Source organism: Lithobates pipiens, unplaced genomic scaffold (assembly GCF_037356315.1).
Source record: "Lithobates pipiens isolate NorthernLeopardFrog02 unplaced genomic scaffold, aLitPip1_a1.2 Scaffold_1, whole genome shotgun sequence".
NCBI classification, from domain to species: domain Eukaryota; kingdom Metazoa; phylum Chordata; class Amphibia; order Anura; family Ranidae; genus Lithobates; species Lithobates pipiens.
In genome coordinates, this window is record NW_027507685.1 from 146,735,182 (window position 1) to 146,756,050 (window position 20,869).

General features: G+C 42.6%; 1 protein-coding gene across 1 annotated transcript in view; it reads right to left on the minus strand.

Moving 5' to 3' along the window:
- HMCN2 (hemicentin 2) overlaps positions 1-20,869 on the minus strand; it is a 361,882-nt gene that overhangs the window by 258,028 nt on the left and 82,985 nt on the right. The window contains exons 11-15 of the mRNA XM_077478193.1: positions 18,159-18,425; positions 14,104-14,245; positions 5,887-6,014; positions 5,691-5,804; positions 4,125-4,274 (exon numbers count right to left, since the gene is read on the minus strand). Coding sequence (XP_077334319.1) covers positions 4,125-4,274; positions 5,691-5,804; positions 5,887-6,014; positions 14,104-14,245; positions 18,159-18,425 — 801 coding nt within the window. The remainder of the gene's footprint in view (positions 1-4,124; positions 4,275-5,690; positions 5,805-5,886; positions 6,015-14,103; positions 14,246-18,158; positions 18,426-20,869) is intronic.

Consider the following 20,869-nt stretch of genomic DNA (forward strand, 5'->3'; position numbering starts at 1 on the left):
ATTTAATTTTATATTACAATGTAATAATAGAAATAATGAGCTTCAATCATTCTGACACCATATCAACCATGGTGCGGTGATGATAAAAGCGCTAACACCAGCCATTTCCTTGATAAATGGCCCGCAAAAAAACATTTTCTGGCAGTGCCCCTCCCGAGACTAGACTCTGAATCCACTCCTGCTTCCATTATCTAAATGACAGCTCAATTTTTCATAGAATGGTAATAGATTGGTCTGGCAAGAACAATTCTTCACGAGTCCATGCTGATTACTACTAATGATAATGTTTTCATTACTAAAATCTTGGATTTAGTCCCTTATAATACATTATCCCTTCCAATAGCTTGCAGACTATTGACGTTGGGCTAACTGGCCTGTAGTTCCCAGGGATATATCTTGACCCTTTTTTAAAAATTGGTTCCACATTGGGTTTTTTTCAATCAGCTGGTACCATTCCAATCAGTAAACTGTCCATAAAAATTATGAACAATGGTCTAGCTATTACCTGTATGAGTTCCTTAAGGACCCTGGGTGTAAGCCATCTGGTCCTAGTCAGGGCCGTCTTTAATATTCATTGGACCCTGGAAAAACATTTTCTTGGGCCTCTCCATGCAATTTTGCTCTCAACCTGTCTGCACACCATGGACTGGGGTGGTGAGGGAACCCATCAATAGACAAAAAACTCCTAGGGATCCTAGAACTTTTGGGATCCGTGGCAGTGATGGGGGGAGGGGAGGGTGTGATCAATGGCAATGCTGTTTTTTTTACCGACTACCAATATAAAGAGGAGTTTCAACACTGGCCACCAATGTAATAGGGTTTTACACTGACCACTAATGTAAAGCATACACAGTAACCACCAATGTAAGGAGGGATTTACAGTGACCACTAATGTAAGGGGGACCTTCACACTGGCCACTACTGTGAATAAAAGGATTATACCCCAAGCCCCAATGTAATGAGAAGATTTGCACTGACCACTAATGTAAAGGGGATTTACACTGACCATTAATGTAACAGGACCCCCAAATCCTTTTTCGATTCCCCCAGAGGTTCTCCCACTAGCAAGTAATTGCATTCATATTTTTAGTGCCTACGTACTTTAGTTTACATTTACTTTATCTAGGTTTTCTTATAAAGCTTCTATATCCCGTTGTAACATTATTGCTCTGCTCATCTTTGTATCAGGGCCAATTCTCACTGCAACGTAGAGCGGCAGAAGTGATTCAGCATTCTGGCCGTTCTGCAATGCATAATGCGCTAGGGGGCAGTATGGTGCACGATTCATCAAATCGTACTGCTCCCTTTTTTTTTGTATGAGCTTTATTTGAAGTGTAAAAAATGTACACTTCATTCACTGCAATGTCTGGCGCTGCATTGTGTGACATTGCAATGTGATTGGGGCCTGTATGCTATAATAAGATGAAGCTTGTCTCCCTGCAGTGCCAGACATGTTGCCATGCTGCAGTAAAATGTTTGTCAGCGCACATAGTGTGAATTGGCCCCTAACCTTGTATATTTTCATAGAAAGAAAAAACATGGACAGTAAGAAAATAAAATATTTAAAGCAACAGTGCACAAATAACAATCAAGCACAAAAACAAACAACACTAAATTAAAAGAATAGATCACGCAAAAAAAAATAAAAGAAGCCCCTATGCAATCCATGAATGCCAATTCCATAATGCTAACCTAGTCCGATATTAAAAGTATGCATTTATGCTCTTCCCTGTAGGTAATTTGTGCACAGAATGAAGCTTACTGCAGGCACTTTTAACTTTTTACAGGTCTGTACTGTCCTCTTTCTTAAAATGGACCAGCCATTAGGTCGAGCACGCCCATAATGGTACAAGAGCAAGCTTATTATTTATATTTTTTCACAAGAGCAAGCACTATCCCTCTGAGCTTTTTGTCACAGACCTCAGCAGCTGCAAGGTTCTCTCTCCTGTCACAACCACTGAACTCATTTGATCAGTGGAGAGTACAATGCACATGTGCAGAGTTCACAAGAAGAGCAGAAGTCCCTCCTATCTTGCTATGGGGCACTTGTCCTGGAGAGGAGGGCAGGACAGAGCTGTGATGTGAAAACTATGACAAGTGATTGGGGCAGGCATATTTTTTAAATTGGATTTGTTAAAATTTATGGAATGGTGTTTGTGGACTGCATAGAGTCGTTTTTATAAAGTTGAATCCCTTTAAAAAAAAAAAAAACTATGGTAAAGAAATCCCTTCAAATAACGGGAAAAAAAATATTAGAAATTGTGTCTAAACACCTCAAAGAGCAAAACCGAGAGTTCCCACTTTGGCAAATCTTCCAACAACCAAAAAATTGCTAATTTTGCAGTTAAATCACGTTTTAGCCAAAATCCCACCACTCAGCCCTAGTCCAGATTGTTTTTCATGTGATATACGCCCATTCTTTATAGATCAGAGTGCCCATCCAGTGGTCCGCGGAGCCCTCTGATGTGGCCCATGACCTCTTCCTCTGGGATGGCTGGTTGGCAAACCCAGCTCGCAGGTCGCTGATCCGCCTTCCCAGAGCATCAGTGTTGTGAATGAAGCTGGCGGTAGAGGAAGCAAGCGGCCACGGAGCAGAGCCACATAAGCCGATGCTTCCTGCATAGCGCTGGCTCCTGTCACAGGCGGACTATTAACAAATGCACTCTGCCTGGGACAGCAACAGCAGGCGATACCTGAATGGAAGACTCTTATTAAAGGTAAGTCTATTACTAAAATCAGAGTGTATATCTGGGCATATCTGTTCTGCGGTGGTTATTGGGCTGCTTTTAAACTGATCCAGAGGTGTAGCGCAGTGCACCTGCGCATTACCTGCATTGATCCGGAGACTTCTCTTATTACTTGCGGGTTTGATGCACTTTCAGGTGCACTACACCTGCAGGATACAATAGAAGTCTATGGCAACATGCAGCTTACCTGCAGGGAAGCCGCAGGTGTGCTGCGCTGCACCCGTAGTGTGGGTTAACCGCATCAGTGTGAAAGCAGCCTTAGGCCCCTTTCACACAATCTGTTTGACCCAATCGGACCATTCTCCTATATGGAGCGGCAGATGTAAACTGACTTTAGTTTGCATCCACCTACCTACAATCTGATCTGCAAAAAAAAACAGACAGGGATCCGTCCCCTTCCGTCTGGGTGGATTAGATCAGAAGGCCCATAGATTAGAGTAGCCTGTGTCCTTGTCATCCACTGGCTCCGCTCATTGTGGCCCGTGATTGGCTACCAAGTCGCTTAAGTGGCCTTGGCTCTTCAAAAGGTTGGGCACCCCTGATATACACAATTACTTGGTGGAATTATGTTTCAGCTGTGGTTCACAGATTATGTCACTGTAGCTTAGAGAATAATACACTCATCACTTGTTAAGTCTTGATCAGAGTATTGTAATTATCTCCAAGCAGCCTTTAAAGCCTCAGATTACAAAAAGCAGCCTAAATGCCATGAACCATCCCAGGTTGGAAGGGAAGCAATAAATCCCAAGGGAGAGACAGAAGTTGAAAAAGTGTTTCCAACCGGGTCAGAGCCTGTAGCACCAAGAAATTTGGTCTTGAATACAGAGAGAAAATAATTACAAATTAGTCCCTATTCAGAGGTATTTTCCACTTCAGTAGAGGGATTTTATTTCTTTACTGCCACTGCGAGGGAGAACAGAACATTAATATATGTAGACCTGGAGCTCAGAGTAGCAAGGCTATAATATTGGGGCCTTAACAGAAGGCTTTGAAAAGTCCTTGCTAACGATGTTACAAAGACGAGCAGCCGTAGGCACCGGGTTTCGAAGGGATGCCAAGGGACTTGGAAGCTCTTTGAAAATGTAAACGTCTAAACGTTTTGAAAGAAATAAGCCATCAAAAATAAATGTTAGACAGTTATCAGAAGGTTCTTTCCTTTGTAGATTGTATGAGCGTGACCGGCATAAGATTTGACAACATGTAAGAAAATAAATGGCTAAATGTTACACTGAATCTTGTCCAATTGTCCTCTAACCAAAAACAGTTCAGTTTTCACAAATCTATACAGGTAAGGATGCTCAGATTCACAAACATGACATTATTTACACAAAAAAACATCGATGCTACTAAGGAATGAAGAATAACGTGTTTACTTACTGCCAACTTCTACGTGGATGATATCAGAAGATGTTCCTGCTTCATTAGAGGCCACACAAGTGTATTCCCCAGCATCCTCTGCTGTCACTTCCTGCAATGTCAGAGTCCCCCCATGGGAGCCGCTAATAAGGCCCGTTACTTCCTTGTCACCTGAAATCACACCACAACCATTATGAATTCAACAGTGGCCCAAGGTACATGAAATTGTCTATCTGCATTGCTATTAAAGTTTGTCATGGTGTTAGCATAGCAGGCATTTAAGGTCTCTCCCAGTGGGGTGGAATGGCAATGACCACAGAAAGCGGCACAGTGGTGTAGTGGTTAGCACTCTCACCTAGCAGTAAAAAGGGTCGCTGGTTCGAATCCCAACCAAGACACTACCTGCCTGGAGTTTGGATGTTCTCCCTGTGCCTGTGTGGGTTTCCTCCAGGTACCCCGGTTTCCTCCCACACTCCAAAGGCATGCAGGTAGGTTAATTGACTTCTATCCAAAATTGGCCCTGGTATATGAATGGGGACCTTGGATTGTGGGCTCCTTGAGGGTAGGAACTGATGTGAGTGTGCAATGTACAGGGTTAGGGACAATTGTAGACCCTCACTCAGGATGGACTGGTGTCTTTATTCAACCTTACTAACTATGTAACTATGTAAAGTGAGCTTCCTTTTAGTACATCTCATATTAATACCAGGGTATTTTACGACACAAACTAAGGGATTGATACCATTTTCATGGATATCGTGTGTTTGGGTGTGTGCATGCGTGTGAGTGTTGGCTTACATGCCACCTGGAACACTACATCATTGAGTTGGGTGCATATGCACTCTCTTCTGTTGGGCCTTGTGGTGGCTGCTGAAAGTCAAAATGGTTAGGGCTCAGTGTTTGATGTGAAGGCTTTAGTCCTGTTTGACTGTCCTTTAAAGGAGTGGCATAACCTAATGATGCCCACCCAGTATGTAGCGTTTTATATGAAAAGCCACCAGATCTTCTGGTTAATAGATAACCTCTTGTGTTAGGAATTAGGCTGCTATTGCAGTTTCCATTGCTCTTCCTGTAAAGAAGTGCTTTCTGACCCCTGGATAAAATAAAAGTTCAGAACTAAATACCCCCTCTGGTGAGGTTTAAGCCTCCCATGTGCTCCCCATAGTGTTGGGTGTCTGTGTCCCCATTAAATACACCATTGTACTCATTTTGTTAAAAAGAACAATACCATAGAGGTTAAGAACAATACTGAATTAGCATTTTCATTTCAAAGTTGTATCTGCATTCTCCTTTTTTTAACATCGTGGGCTCCTTGACTGATACCACCACAAGTTGGAGGCCTTGGAGATGTTGGGGTTATCTTCATGTTCCATCTGTAATATTGTAAAAATGTAGGAAGAAATCTCCCTCAAGGGGATACAGACAGAAATAAAATCCATGGGACTGAAGCCAAAACACGCTGCATGTATATAATTGTACTGATATATTACTGGTCCGGAAATGATTTGGTGCAGTTTAGGAAGATCATTGTTGTCTTTTTTAGAAAATCAACCACAAAGGTTGTAGCATGCAAAACATGGCTCTTACCTTTGTACCATATGACCAGTGGCTCAGGTAGCCCCTCAGTGCTACATTCTAACACGGTGTCCTCTCCTATGGGCACCTGCAGCAAAGACTTTACAGCGGTGGCTTTAGGACGTTCTGCCAAGTATAATGCCAGGATTAATATAATGTTCCATTTAAAGAGCCACTCAATAAGAAAGCTTTAGAGCTAAGCACTTACCAGTGTATACTAGAGTTACTGACTGCACATCTGTCCCTAAATCATTGGAAGCCACACAGCTGTAATTCCCAGAATCGTCTTGGCTTGCATCCCTAATCAGTAGGATGTTACCATCAATTATTGTGTGTCTATATTACAAAGAAAAAAGCAGAGAATAATTTTAATGTAGGGTTCCTCTTATTTAATTTAATTCTGTTGGTCAATTCAAACCCCTAATGATCCCATGAACACAAAGTCCATTCTATGAGGCTAATTATGTATGCAATGTTTCTTAACAGCTTTTAAAGGGAATGCATAGTCCTTTTATTTTACAAATATGTAAATAAAATAAATCAGATTATAATGTCTTAGGGCCAGTTCACACCCCACGCAGTCGAGTGCAATTTTTTTTCTGCATCAAAAACGCATAGAAAGTAGGTTATATGGTTTTCAATGGTATAGTTCACACCAGTGCTTGCAGTTCCAGTGCGTTCCAGAAAAAAGAAGTAGAACATGCTGCATTTTCCCTGCACTGGATTGTACTGGAATGCTGTAAAAAGCATCAAAAACTCACGGGAATGTACCAGAACGCACCTAAACGCACTGGAACACCCATGTTCTTATTTAAGGATAAGGAAAAAAAAGGGGGGGGGGAATGCACTGGACTGCATCAAAAACACACTGAAATTCATCAAAAACAAGCATGCAAAAAAGCATCTGGAGCGCATCTGGACTGTGTTCCTATGGTGTGAACTGGCTCTTAATGTTTTTTAAACCTTGCTATGTAGAGCTTTTAATTATATGTACATTGTAACAGCCATATTTTCTCATCACATACTGCTTCGTGCTTTGCAGTGCTACTCAAGTGTTGTGCTTCACTGTTCCTTCTCACAATCTAAGTATGTGATTCAGAGCGAAAAGAGCGACGCCACTCTGAGTGTAGTATGTCAGTTAAAATTCAATGTTTAATAAAAGTAAGATCAAGTCACATTTTGGTGAGATATAATGTGCATTGCATAAGTAGCTTGGGCTCCTGTAGTCCAGCTGGGCAGCGTTGGCGGTCAGCAGTTCCCGGCGTAGGCCCGATGAAGGAGCATGCATGCTCCGAATGTGAACTCGACCATGCCTCCCATCCATCACCGATGATGTGCTTGTTGTGTGACCATCTTCAGTCTCGGAGCCTTGTGAACCACCGACCACCACGGCTGCCCAGCTGGACTACAGGAACCCAAGCTACTTATGCCATGCATATTATATCTCACCAAAATGCGAGTTGATCTTACTTTTATTAAACATTGAATTTTAACTGACATACTGCACTCAGAGTGGCGTCGCTCCTCTCTCTCTCACCCATATCCACAGAGTCCCTTCTGCTCTCTACAGCTGGCTGTCCACACTGATACAGACCAGAACCCATAAACCCTGGTCAGGTGTCAGCAGTGAATGAACTTTGTCTACTGGTACACCTGGACCTTGGAACTATTTCCATATCGCACTAGCTGCGTTTCTAGCGCTCCATCTTTTTTCATTTTAAGTATATGATTCAGCCTACTTCCTAAAAATACTGGTAGTTGATAGCTTACATAACAGTTGTGAAGAGGGAAAATCTTTCTATTTATTACAATAACAAAATATGGAAGAGAAAACTTAAAAAAAATAAAATAAAAAGATATGCTAAGATTTACATTAAAGAAAATATGTGCTTTGTCCATGCAGGGCAAAGCAACAGGTTCACGTTAATGGTGGCCCCTATAATAGCACACTCAACTTTTTCTTGGTTCTTCAGCACCGGCTACCAGAAATGAAAAGAAATGCCCTGTACTTCTGGGTATAGGGATCACATGTCTCACTCCCTTTCCTCCCACATAAAAGCACTCATGCTTGTCAACGGGCTGCTTATCACATAGAGTCTCAGCCCTCCATCCTCAGTCCTGTTTAAGCTCAAACTAGGATCAGGTTGGAATATACACAAGTCTACTCGTCCTCACTTTCACTGAGTAACGAAGTGGCAGAGTAGAGCAGGAACTTTGGTATAAGCTGCTGTTGTTGTTGTTGACTTTAAAGTGAACATATTCCTTTGTTCAGCAAAGGCAAAGTACTGAAAAGCAGAACCTCCCAAAGTGACCTCCCCAGCAATGTAAAATCCATGATCTCCCTTACCACCACCACAGGCATCTTTGCCCAGTGTGATGGGTTTGGTGATTTAGGCCATCTTGCTTGCCAAGGATGACATAATTCCCACATATGCACATAGCAGTAAGGACCCTTTCACATGGGGCGAACTCCACCAGGAGTCCACCTGCTCAGCCGAGAATCTGTCCGCTGATCCATGCTGACCAGGCAATTGGCTTGTCTGTGTCCACTCTGCTTATGCAGAGTGGAAACAGACACAGCCTGCTGTCCTCTGTGGGTGGTTGGATGTAAACAAACCAAATGTCTGTTTACAACTGACAGCCATCCAATCTGCTAGATGGAAGGGGAATAGATCCCTATCTGTCTGTTTTTAGTTGATAGGATTGGGTCGGGCATCAATGAGGGCAAAGGATAGTCCGCCCATGTGAAAGGGGCCTTAGTTGCTTCACATGCCTCCCTCAGCGTACAGGTCCTAGAAAATTGCCTGGTCATTCACGCGCAGTGCGTGCCCGGCTGTAAAGACACAGCCGGGTGCCCACAGTTACAATTCCTGGCGCTGTGGAGAGGAGAGTGACTTTGCGCTCCTACATCGCTGGACCATGGGTCAGGTGAGTGTCTTTTTATTAAAAGTCAGCAGCTACACTTTTTGTAGCTGCTGATTTTTAAATGGGTGGAACTCCGTTTTAAATTGACAGGACTAATCTGTGTACCAGACCCGCCAGCTCTCTGCTCTCCCTGTCTGACAGATGCAGAAGGCAGGGCTGAGATTCCTCCGCTGACGTCAGTCTGGAGGGGAAGAGAAGAGAAGAAAAGAGGAGGCGGGTCAGGTGAGCATCGATCGGCGCTCTGACATTAGGTATAATAATTTTTTTTTATAAAACACACACAGGAGCACATATCCTTAGGAGACAAGGATGATTATAGGGGAGAGGGGGAGAAGAGGACAGGAGAGACAGGAGAGCTAGAGCTGATGGAGTGGTCACGTAAACTGACCACAGTGTCAGGGCTCAGCAGCCATAATACACCATGGTCAGTTTACAAAGGGGAGGGCAGAAACTGGCCAGGATTAGCCAGTTTTTTTTTAGGTGTTATAGGGAACCAAATTACACAGCACAATCACTATGCTGTATAACATGCTTTAACCACTTGCCGACCGCCGCACGACGATGTACGTCGACAGAATGGCACGGGCAGGCATATGGGCGTACATGTACGTCCCTGCCTTCCCGCGGGTGGGGGGCCCGATCGTGCCCCCCGCCGGTGCCAGCGGCGGTCGGTATCCGTTCAGGAGCGATCCGGGATGAGGGGGCGGCCATTCGTTCATGGCCACCCCCTCGCGATCGCTCCTGACGAATGGAAGTGAAGCGTGACATCACTTCCTCTCCTGTAATGTAAACACAGGCAGAGGAAGTGATGTAATCTCTCCTCCGTGTCGGTATTTTTCGTTCCGGCACCGAGGAGAGAGGATCGTGAGTTGCACCAACACTACACAATACAGTAGAACATGCCAGGCACACTCTCACCCCCCCCTTCACCCCCCGATCACCCCCCCAATCACCCCTGCACCCCCAGTCACAGTGACACCAATTGCATTTTTTATTTTTTTTGCATTGGTGTCATTTGTGACTGTAATAACTGTTAAGGCAGTTAGGGTTAGCCCCCTTTAGTTCTAGGGTACCCCCCTAACCCCCCCAATAAAGGTTTAACCCCGTGATCACCCCCCGTCGCCAGTGTCACTAAGGCTGGGTTCACATTGCAGCGGTTTATGAGAACGGATGTGATTCGCACCGCACTGCAGTGCAAATCACATCCGATCTCTGTGCGATTCGAGTTCAGCCATACAGATAGTATGGCTGAATTCGCATCGCACCCGCCGTACCCACCGCAAACTCGCACGGGACCCTTTTTTTGGTCCGCAGCAGAATCGGATCGCATGGGTGTTCACACCATGCGATCCGATTCCTGTCCGAGTTTGCAGATCGCACTGCGATATGCGAACTGATCTGGGGGTGTCAGTAACATTTCACTGACACTCCCAGCAGTTCGCATAGGGCAGTGTGATGCGGGAACCCGCCGCGGATTCGTGGCGTTCCCGCATCGCTCCAGTGTGAACCCAGCCTAATAAGCGATCGTTTTTCTGATCACTGTATTAGTGTCACAGGTGACGCTAGTTAGGCAGGTAGGTATTTAGGTTCGCCGCAGCTTTTTATAGGGCCAGGGACCCCCATATACTATCGCATAAAGCCCCCTGATTGCCCCCTAGTTAACCCTTTCACCAGTGATCACCATATAACTGTTACAGGTGACGCTGGTTGGTTAGTTTTTTTTTATAGTTTCAGGGCACCCGCCATTTATTACCTAATAAAGGTTTAACCCCCTGATCACCCGGCGGGTGATATAAGTTTGAGGGTCAGATAAGGTCTACGTCGCCCCAGGGAGCGTCAGCTTAGTGCCAGTACCGCTAACACCCACGCGCAAAGCATACACCTCCCTTAGTAATATAGTATCTGATCAGATCTATATTAGCGTCGCCAGCAGTTTAGGTTTCCCAAAATGCATTGTTAGCGGGATCAGCCCAGATACCTGCTAGCACCTGCGTTTAGCCCCTCCGCCAAGCCCAGCCCAGCCCACCCAAGTGCAGTATCGATCGATCGATCGATCACTGTCACTTACAAAACACAACACACATAACTGCAGCGTTCGCAGAGTCAGGCCTGATCCCTGTGATCGCTAACAGTTTTTTTTGTAGCGTTTTGATACAGTCTCTGACAGCCTAGGTGCTTTTTTACCTGTGAGTCTCATTAGTGTACCCCTAAATTTAGGGGTGTCTACTTTCCAAAATGGGGTCATTTGGGGGGGGGGGTTTGTGCCATCTTGGCATTTTATGGCCTTCAAAACTGTAATAGGTAGTGAGGAGTGAAGTCAAAAATTTATGCCCTTAGAAAGCCTGAAGGCGGTGCTTGGTTTTCGGGGCCCCGTACGTGGCTAGGCTCCCAAAAAGTCCCACATATGTGGTATTCCCATACTCAGGAGAAGCAGCAGAATTTATTTTGGGGTGTCATTTCACATATGCCCATGGCATGTGTGAGCAATATATCATTTAGTGAAAACTTTGTGAAAAAAAAAAAAAAGTTTGTAATATTCCCGCAACTTGTTGCAAAATATAAAATATTCCATGGACTCAACATGCCTCTCAGCAAATAGCTTGGGGTGTCTACTTTCTAAAATGGGGTCATTTGTGGGGGTTTTGTGCCATCTTGGCATTTTATGGCCTTCAAAACTGTAATAGGTAGTGAGGAGTGAAGTCATAAATTTACGCCCTTAGAAAGCCTGAAGGCGGTGCTTGGTTTTCGGGGCCCCGTACGCGGCTAGGCTCCCAAAAAGTCCCACATATGTGGTATCCCCGTACTCAGGAGAAGCAGCAGAATTTATTTTGGGGTGTCATTTCACATATGCCCATGGCATGTGTGAGCAATATATCATTTAGTGACAACTTTGTGAAAAAAAATAAAAAATAAAAGTTTGTAATTTTCCCGCAACTTGTGGCAAAATATAAAATATTCCATGGACTCAACATGCCTCTCAGCAAATAGCTTGGGGTGTCTACTTTCTAAAATGGGGTCATTTGTGGGTGTTTTGTGCCATCTTGGCATTTTATGGCCTTCAAAACTGTGATAGGTAGTGAGGAGTGAAATTACAAATTTATGCCCTTAGAAATCCTGAAGGCGGTGCTTGGTTTTCGGGGCCCCGTACGCGGCTAGGCTTCCAAAAAGTCGACCACATGTGGTATCCCCGTACTCAGGAGAAGCAGCAGAATGTATTTTGGGGTACAATTCCACATATAACCATGGCATGTGTGAGCAATATATCATTTAGTGACAACTTTGTGTAAAAAAAAAAAAAAAAAATATTCAATGGGCTCAACATGCCTCTTATCAATTTCCTTAGGGTGTCTACTTTCCAAAATGGGGTCATTTGGGGGGGTTTTGTACTGCCCTGCCATTTTAGCACCTCAAGAAATGAGATAGGCAGTCATAAACTAAAAGCTGCGTAAATTCCAGAAAACGTACCTTAGTTTGTAGATGTGACAACTTTTGCGCAAACCAATAAATATACAGTTATTGACTTTTTTTTTTACCAAAGACATGTGGCTGAATGCATTTTGGCCTAAATGTATGACTAAAATTGAGTTTATTGGATTTTTCTAATAACAAAAAGTAGAAAATATCATTTTTTTTCAAAATTTGTGGTCTTTTTACGTTTATATCGCAAAAAATAAAAATCGCAGAGTCAGTCAAATACCTTTAAAAGAAAGCTCTATTTGTGGGAAAAAAAGGACGCAAATTTTGTTTGGGTACAACATTGCATGACCGCGCAATTACCAGTTAAAGCAGCGCAGTGCCAAATTGTAAAAAGACCTCTGGTCATTGACCAGCAAAATGGTCCGGTCTGAAAGTGGTTAAGGGAACAGGATCCAATATTTTTTTTTTTTTTTAGGTTAACAAACACTTTAAGGAGCTTCCAGAAGAGACAAACTAAGTCTCTTTTGCAATAAAAGTCTACCTGGCTAGCAATTTTTTTTAACACACTATAGCTCTGCTTTATAGCAAACATTGTATTGATGACTCAACATATTTCCTCACTGCACATACACTATACTATCTCTTTAAGCAGGGGTGTTGTTTGGACTGTCTTACACAAAGATAATCGCTAAAAGAAAGATCTGGTAATCTCTAAATCAAAATATAATAATGAAAATATAAAAAAATAAAATAAAATAAAACAAGCAAATATGTCAAGGTCACTAAAATGACTTTCATATAAACATTCAGATAAAGACCAGGCCTGTGTGTTCCTCATTGATCATCATGAGACTTCCTGGATTCACAGTGGCATTCTGTGCCCCCATTCTACTCCTTCAAGCGAATGGTGACTACAACTGGTGGAGCCTGCAGGACGACGGGACCTCCCAGGGCTGAGTACTTCATGATGAGCACATTTATTATCATCTTCTAGTGAGTGTTTTTAATCCTATGCGCAATAAAATCCTACATTAATACTACACTCAGGTGGTGCCCCCCCCCCCTTCTCTTTCTGTACACGTCTTTCAGAGTTGGACATACTCTTATACCCCCTACACACGAGCAGATTTTCTGTCGGAAAAAACTTGGATGGTTTTTCTGACGGAACTCCACTCAAGCTTGGCTTGCATACACACGGTCACACAAAAGTTCTCTGAGCTTTTGACCGTCAAGAACGCGTTGGCGTACAACACTACGACAAGCCGAGAAAATGTAGTTCAATGCTCCCGAGCATGTGTCGAATTGTTTCCAAGCATGCATAGGAATTTTGTGCGTCGGAATTTGTACAGACGATCAGAATTTCCAATCTGAACTTTTTCCGACCGAAAAATAGAGAACCTGCTCTCAAGCTTGTGTTGGCTGGAATTATTCCAGCAAAAGTCCGATGGAGCATACACACGGTCAGAATTTCTGACCAAAAGCTCACATCCGACTTTTGCTAGCAGAATTACTGATCGTGTGTATGGGGCTTCAGGATGGTTGCTGCTTACAATTACTTCACTTATTATTGATGGTTTAAAAGACTTTTTGGACTTAAAGACTAAGCTGGCTCCTTTTTTATGTTAACTACTTTTCAAAAGACTTGTTTTCATTTAATTACATTTTTGGCATACACCCTGTGTGTGCCAGATTCTTCATATCTCAATAAGTAACCCAGAAGCTAATGGAGATCACTGGAGTAGCAGTGTCTACTCCAGTGATTTTCAGCTTTCAGGTATATCAGGTATAGTATATACATCATTACATTGGTCCAGGATGGACCAATGTAACTACATATAATATATCCATACCTGAAATTCAACTTAACTATAAATTGTTAAAATAAATCTAGTATACGGTATACATAGGACATGTGGAATAATATGTCATATCCCAAACCAACCAATCACAATTTTATTTTCGGTTTATGTGATTGGCTGCTGTAATATAACATATTTTCTCTGCACATTCTCACGTTCATTCAAATATACCCCACTCCCTGTAAGTATACACTATATGGTATATCATTTTTTTTCTGGCATACTTGCTGTCATCGGTGAGGAAGGAGTCCCCGTGTTTCCAGGAGATCTGAGGTTCTGGGTACCCTGATACATCACACTGGATCCTAACCTCCCCTCCGTGGGACAGTTGGCTGGAACTTGACTCCATGTGTATCTGTGGAGGCTCTAAAACACAACAGATGGGTTACACAAATTGGTACTTCTGGATATTATAAATGGTAATTAAAGCCTACAAAGATTAAAGTTTTTAATATTTTCCATGTCAAGTTGAATTATGTGCAGTCCCAGGTGCTTTTTGTTGATTAGTACAGGTATAAGTAAGTGTAAACTACAGATGGTACAGAGCTCCCTTCTTGTATGTTATGCAGCCTAATTTCAGCCTGACGTCAGCTGTACTAGATGATATTCAGTAGAAAAAAAATGTACTTTTGCAAATCATTTTATAAGATTCCCTGTTGGTTGATTTTAGCAATGGATGACAAGATATTGATTCGCTGTAATTGGCGAGAAATCTCATGTATGAAAGAATTTAACAAGAATACGATATCACAAAGATTACAGATTTCACAGTTAGAGGGTCTGTCTGTCCAAAAGAAGCATCTTGGATGTAGATGTGTTTATCAGCTTCTGGCTTTTTAAAAGCCTTGGATACTCAAACACTGATATTTTCCTGACATAATTCCTGAGTCAGTTTCTGTTCACTTGGGAGTTTTAGCTCTTGATTCCAGTATTCCTGATAACATTCTCCATAATATGCAATAAAAAAGCAAACCCATCAGGGAGAGTGGCAACCTTCATAATGGGTGCAGGAGGTGTGCAGACCAAGGAACTCTGCACAAAGATCTTGCTAATAGAACCTCCAAGAGATAGAAAGAAACTGTAAGATGGTTTAACTCTCCAGCATCTACTAAAACATTATATATATTTTTGTGTGGACTGACCCTTTAGGGTACCTACAAACTTTAGAGTGCAGCTAGTCATGCTTGCATGACCTGGCTACTGATAGATTGCCATACAAAATATGTACATTTGCAATATTTTTGCATGTAGAAGTGGGAGGAAAAGCTCTGCAAGGGCTGGCTACCTTAGAGGAAAGTCAATGTGATTAGCCAGGAAAAGCCATCCTAACTTGGCCAAGGAAAGCAATCCTAAATTGTTTCCCCATGCAAGCTCAGGTAGGAGGTACAAATAGACATTATCTGGCCTAACTGTAATGCTTTGGTTGAGCGAATGTTATGCTTTATTTGTAGGTACCTTAATGCTGGTTAACAACATGAGTGACAGTGGGTGAATGTACAATTCAACCTCCAAAGGAAAACAAATCTTGGGCAGACTGCAGAGCGCTCCATAAACCAACTAGGTCAGCTGTGCAAGCTTATAGTGGCAAAAATTATTTGATCCCCTATAGATTTTGTAAATTTGCCCACTTACAATCATTTGCCCACTTTAAAATCATTTTAAATACACCTATGATATCAACCAACAATCCAGAAAAACACATGATACAAATGTTAATAAATTGAGTTGCAGCTCAGTGAGTAAAATAAGTATTTCATCCCCTAGCAACCAACAATACTACTGGCTCCCACAGACTGGTGCTCATGTGGTACACAGAAGTGTAGCTATTGACTTTTAATAAAAAGGCACTCACCTGTCCCATGGTCCAGCAATGCAGGCGCACGAAGCCTTGCTCCCATCTGCAGCACCGGAAATTGTAACTGTGGGCACCCAGCTGTGGCTTCACAGATGGGCTCACACTGAGCATGTGCAAGCTGCGCTTCGTGTTGTGCATGGCCAGGCAATCTTCCTGGACCTGTGATGTGTCGCGGAAGATTGCAGGGAGGGAGGGGGGGAGAGGTGAACTTTCATGTGGAGCCAGGGGAGGAAGTGGGTGCTGAGTGCCTGTCAGCACCAGGACATCAGGGACACGATTGTAGACCTGCACAAGGCTGGAATGTGCTACAAGACCATCAGCAAGAAGCTTGGTGAGAAGGAGACAACTGTTGGAATGATTATTTGCAAATGGAAGAAATACAAAATACAAAATATCGCCCTCGGTCTGGAGCTCCATGCAAGATTTCGCCTCATAGGGTAAGGATGATCATGAGAAAAGTTAGGGATCAACCCAGAACTACATGGGAGGAATTTGTGAATAATCCCAAAGCAGTTGAGACCACAGTCACCAATTAAAGCATTGGTAACACAATAGGATGCCATAAATTTAAATCCTGCTGCTCCCGCAAGGTCCCCCTCCTCAAGAAGGCACATGTGCAGGCTTATCTGAAGTTCTAAATGATTTAGAGAAATATTGGGAGAAAGTCCTGTGGTCAAATGAGACCAAAATTGAGCTCTTTGGAATTAACTCGACGAGTCATGTTTGGGGGAAGAAAAATGCCACCATCCCTACAGTCCAGCATGGAGGTGGAAACATGATGCCTTTTTTGTCTGTTTCTCTGATAAAAGTACAGGCTGACTGTGCCACATTGAGGGGCCAATGGATGGTGCCATTTATTGTAAAATCTTGGATGAGAACCTTCTTCCCTCAACAAGAACACTGAAAATGGGTAGTGGATGGATCTTCCAGCATGACAATGACCCATAACATACCACCAAGGCAACAAAGGAGTGGCTCAAGCACATTAAGGCCATGGAGTGGCCTAGCCAGTCTCCAGAACTTAATACTATAGAAAATTTATGGAGGAAGCTGAAACTTCGAGTTGCCAAGCAACATCCAAGAAACCTTAAGGATTTAGAGAAGATCTGTAAAGAAGAGTAGACCAAAATCCCTGCTGAGATGTATGCAAACCTGGTACCCAGCTACAAGAAACATCTTACCACTGTGCTTGCCAACAAGGGTTTCTCCACCAAGTACTAAGTGATGTTTTGCTTGGAGGTCAAATACTTATTTTACTCAACTTACTGAACTGCAACTTAATTTATACTGTACATGCTTGTATCAGCAGTTTTTTCTTGATTTTTGGTCTCTATCATTTAATAAAAATTATAGACCCTTCATTTCTTTGTAAGTGGGCAAACTTAGAGAATCTGCAGGGGATCAAATAATTATCTTACCCACTATATATCAGTGAAGACTACATTTGAACACAAACAAATTTGGAAAAACCACATGTCTCCCCAGGACCTGTCAGCTGCTGCCATCTTAGATATGAAATTGTGACTACATTCCCAGGTCTTTTAGGTGCTTTAGGCAGAATCTAATTGGCTGATGTCATACACAGCTGTTTTTACACACTTTTATACAAGACGCCCAAGCAAAAACAATATACATTCCTAAAAGTCATATGATCTTAAAACACCAGATGCCAAATACAGAGATCTCGACCTGCAAAAACTTATTTTAGGGAGGTGGCAAACTCATTTCAGGGAGGTGGGCGTGGCTTAAATTGTGCTGTATATTGGGCATAGCTTAAATGGGGTGTGGTTTAATAGTCTGAGATGGCTTACATAGTGCAGAATGTAGTAATGTTAAACAGAGAGTGTCAGTAGGGCAGTGGACGGTGTCAGTAGTTCTTTATTTTTATTATTATTATTTTTTTGGGGGGGGGGCAGTGGACAGTGTTGGTAGGGGGTAGTTTTTTATTTTATATATTTTTTTATAATTACATTTTTTATAAATTTTGTTTATAATTTCATTTTTTTTATTTTTTTATCAACCCTGTTGGGGGGGGGGGGGGGCTTTGGTGAGATATCAGGGGTCTAAACAGACCCCCGATAGCTCCTCTTTGAGACAGGAAAGAGGCTGAGGACATTGATTCCCCACTCTCTTTCTCAGCATTGAAGATGAATGGACAGAAGACAGCGGCTCCTGTCCATTCATAAACTGAGCAGAGTAAATACTCAGTTTTCACAGGACTCAGGAGCGGTCTCGCTCACTGTGTGCAATTCAGAAAAGGTAAGGGCTGGTAAATGACCGGTCCCTTACTCCGCTCGCCTTCCTGACAGATCCCTACAGCTAGGCGGGAGAGGACAGGAGGGAAGTCGGCTGCACTTGGGAAACGCAGGAGGCTCTCGCACCTCACGGGAGACTTGGGATGTCTGCCAAATACAAAGTTCTTACCCTGTACAGAAAGCCAGACACTGGCTGTTGTGGTGCCATGGTTGTTCTTGGCAGTACACTGGTACCTCCCAGCATCTCCAGGCTGAACATTGCGAATCTGCAGTGATGAGTTAGACAGGATCCAGAGACGGCCGTCCTTCAGCGCCCTGCCATCGTGCTGCCAGCTTAGATTGTAACGGACATCTCCCAGCACATGGCAGGACAGGACTGCAACTTCACCAAGTGAAACTGTGACATTATGGTGGAGTGAGATTGTGGGAGGAGGATCTGCAAACAGAGGGAGATGCTGTAAAAATTTCACAGCCACAGCTCTGCTATATGCAATAAACAACAGAATGACACAGAAGCAATATGATAAGCAGTCTCATTGGTTGAACTTGATTAAAGAAAATCTATCATGTTTTGTTAAGTTACTTAGATGTAGATGCAAAACAGATCAGATTATAAATTCTTTTTTCAATGTGTTAAAGTTTTAAGAAACCTTAACTGTAGTTTATAATTATATATGTACATGGGACAGCCATATTTGTTTGTTACATACACAAGTTCTGCTTCCTGCTTTGCAGTGCTACACGATGGTTGTGCTTTACTGCTCCTGCTCACATTACCGGTCAATGAGTCAGGTGACTGACTAAAAACAACTTCCTTCTTTATGTTGTTGATATCTCAAGAAGGGAGGCAAAGATACAGCAAAATGAGTGTTTGCTCTTTTTATGTAAAACAAAAAAATCTCTCTCCCCCTCCCTCTCATAAGTCTCATGTTATCAGCATAAAAAGAGGTGTTTCTAATCAAATTGAGGAGATCGGCCTTGGGTGACAACGCTGCTCTTCCATACAGCGCCTTGCAAAAGTATTCACCCCCTTGGCATTTTTCGTGTTTTATTGCCTCACAACCTGGAATTAACATGGATTGTTTGAGGATTTGCATCATTTAATTTATAGAACATGGTCACAACTTTGAAGATTTTTTTTTTTTTATTGTGAAGTAAGCAACAAATAGGACAAAATAACAGAAAAAGTCTGTATGTGCATACTATTCAACCCTCTAAATTCAATACTTTGTGGAGCCACCTTTTGCGGCTTGCCACATGTTACCACTGGGATTTTTGCCCATTCTTCCTGAACTGCTCCAGCTCCTTCAAGTTGGATGGTTTGCGCTTGTGAACAGCAATCTTTAAGTCTGACCACGGATTTTCTATTGGATTGAGGTCTGGTCTTTGATTAGGCCATTTAACACATTTACATGTTTCCCCTTAATCCACGCAAGTGTTGCTTTAGCAGTGTGTTTGGGGTCATTGTCCTGCTGGAAGATGAACCTCCGTCCTAGCCTCAAATCATACACAGAGTGGTACAGGTTTTGCTCAAGAATATCCCTGTATTTAGCACCATCTTTCCCTCAACTCTGAACAGTTTCCTAGTCCCGACTGCTGAAAAACATCCCCACAGCATGATGCTGCCACCACCATGTTTCACTGTGGGGATGGTGTTCTTTAGGTGATGTGATGTGTTGGGTTTGTGCCAGACATAGCATTTTCTTTGATGGCCACAAAGTTCAATTTTAGTCTCATCAGACCAGAGCACCTTCCTCCATACATTTTGGGAGTCTCCCACATGCCTTTTCGCAAACTCAAATCCTGCCATTTTGGTTTTTGCTGAAAGTAATGGCTTTCTTCTGGCCACTCTGCCATAAAGCCCAACTCTATGGAGCCTACGGCTTATTGTCATCTTATGTAAAGATACTCCAGTCTCTGCTGTGGAACTTTGAAACTCCTTCAGGGTTACCTTAGGTCTCTGTGCTGCCTCTCTGATTAATGCCCTCCTTGCCTGGTCTGTGAATTTTGGTGTGCAGCCGTCTCTTGGCAGGTTTTCTATTGTGCCATGTTATTTACATTTGGTTATGATAGCTTTGATGGTGCTCCTAGGGATCATCAAAGATTTGGATATTTTTTTAATAACCTAACACTCTGACTTGTACTTCTCAACAACATTGTCCCTTACTTGTTTGGAGAGTTCCTTGGTCTTCATGGCAGTGTTTGGTTAGTGGTGCCTTTTTCTTAGGTGTTGCAGCCTCTAGGGCCTTTCAAAAAGGTGTGCATATGTAATGACAGATCATGTGACACTTAGGATTGCACACAAATGGACATCATTTCACTAATTATGTGACTTCTGAAGGTAATTGGTTGCACCAGAGCTTTTTATGGACTTTATAACAAAGGGGGTGAATACATACGCACATGGCAAATATCAGTTTATTATTTCTGAAAAATAGTTTTATGTATATATTTTTCTAATTTTCCATCACCAAGTTAGACTATTGTGTTCTGATCCATCACATATAATTCAGACTAAAAAAAACATTGAAGTAAAGGCTGTAATGTAACAAAATAGGTAAAAAGCCAAGGGGGTGAATACTTTTGCAAAGCACTTTATATACAGTACAGTGAGTAAGCGTTGTCACCCTAGGACAGGACGTGTGTATCTGGTAACTATTACCTGGCAAAAATAAAGTAAAATCAGTGTGAAAAAAATGAATGCAGTCACCACATTTATTTTTGTTTTTGGGTTCAGATATGCGAACAAGTCAATAGTATTCACGCAGAAAAAAAATATATACTTTCCCTTTAAAGGCTGTCTTTTAACCAGGACATTAATGCTGATTGTTTGCTATGGGTCATTATGCTGTAAGTTGCTCTTTTTGGAAATAAGACTGA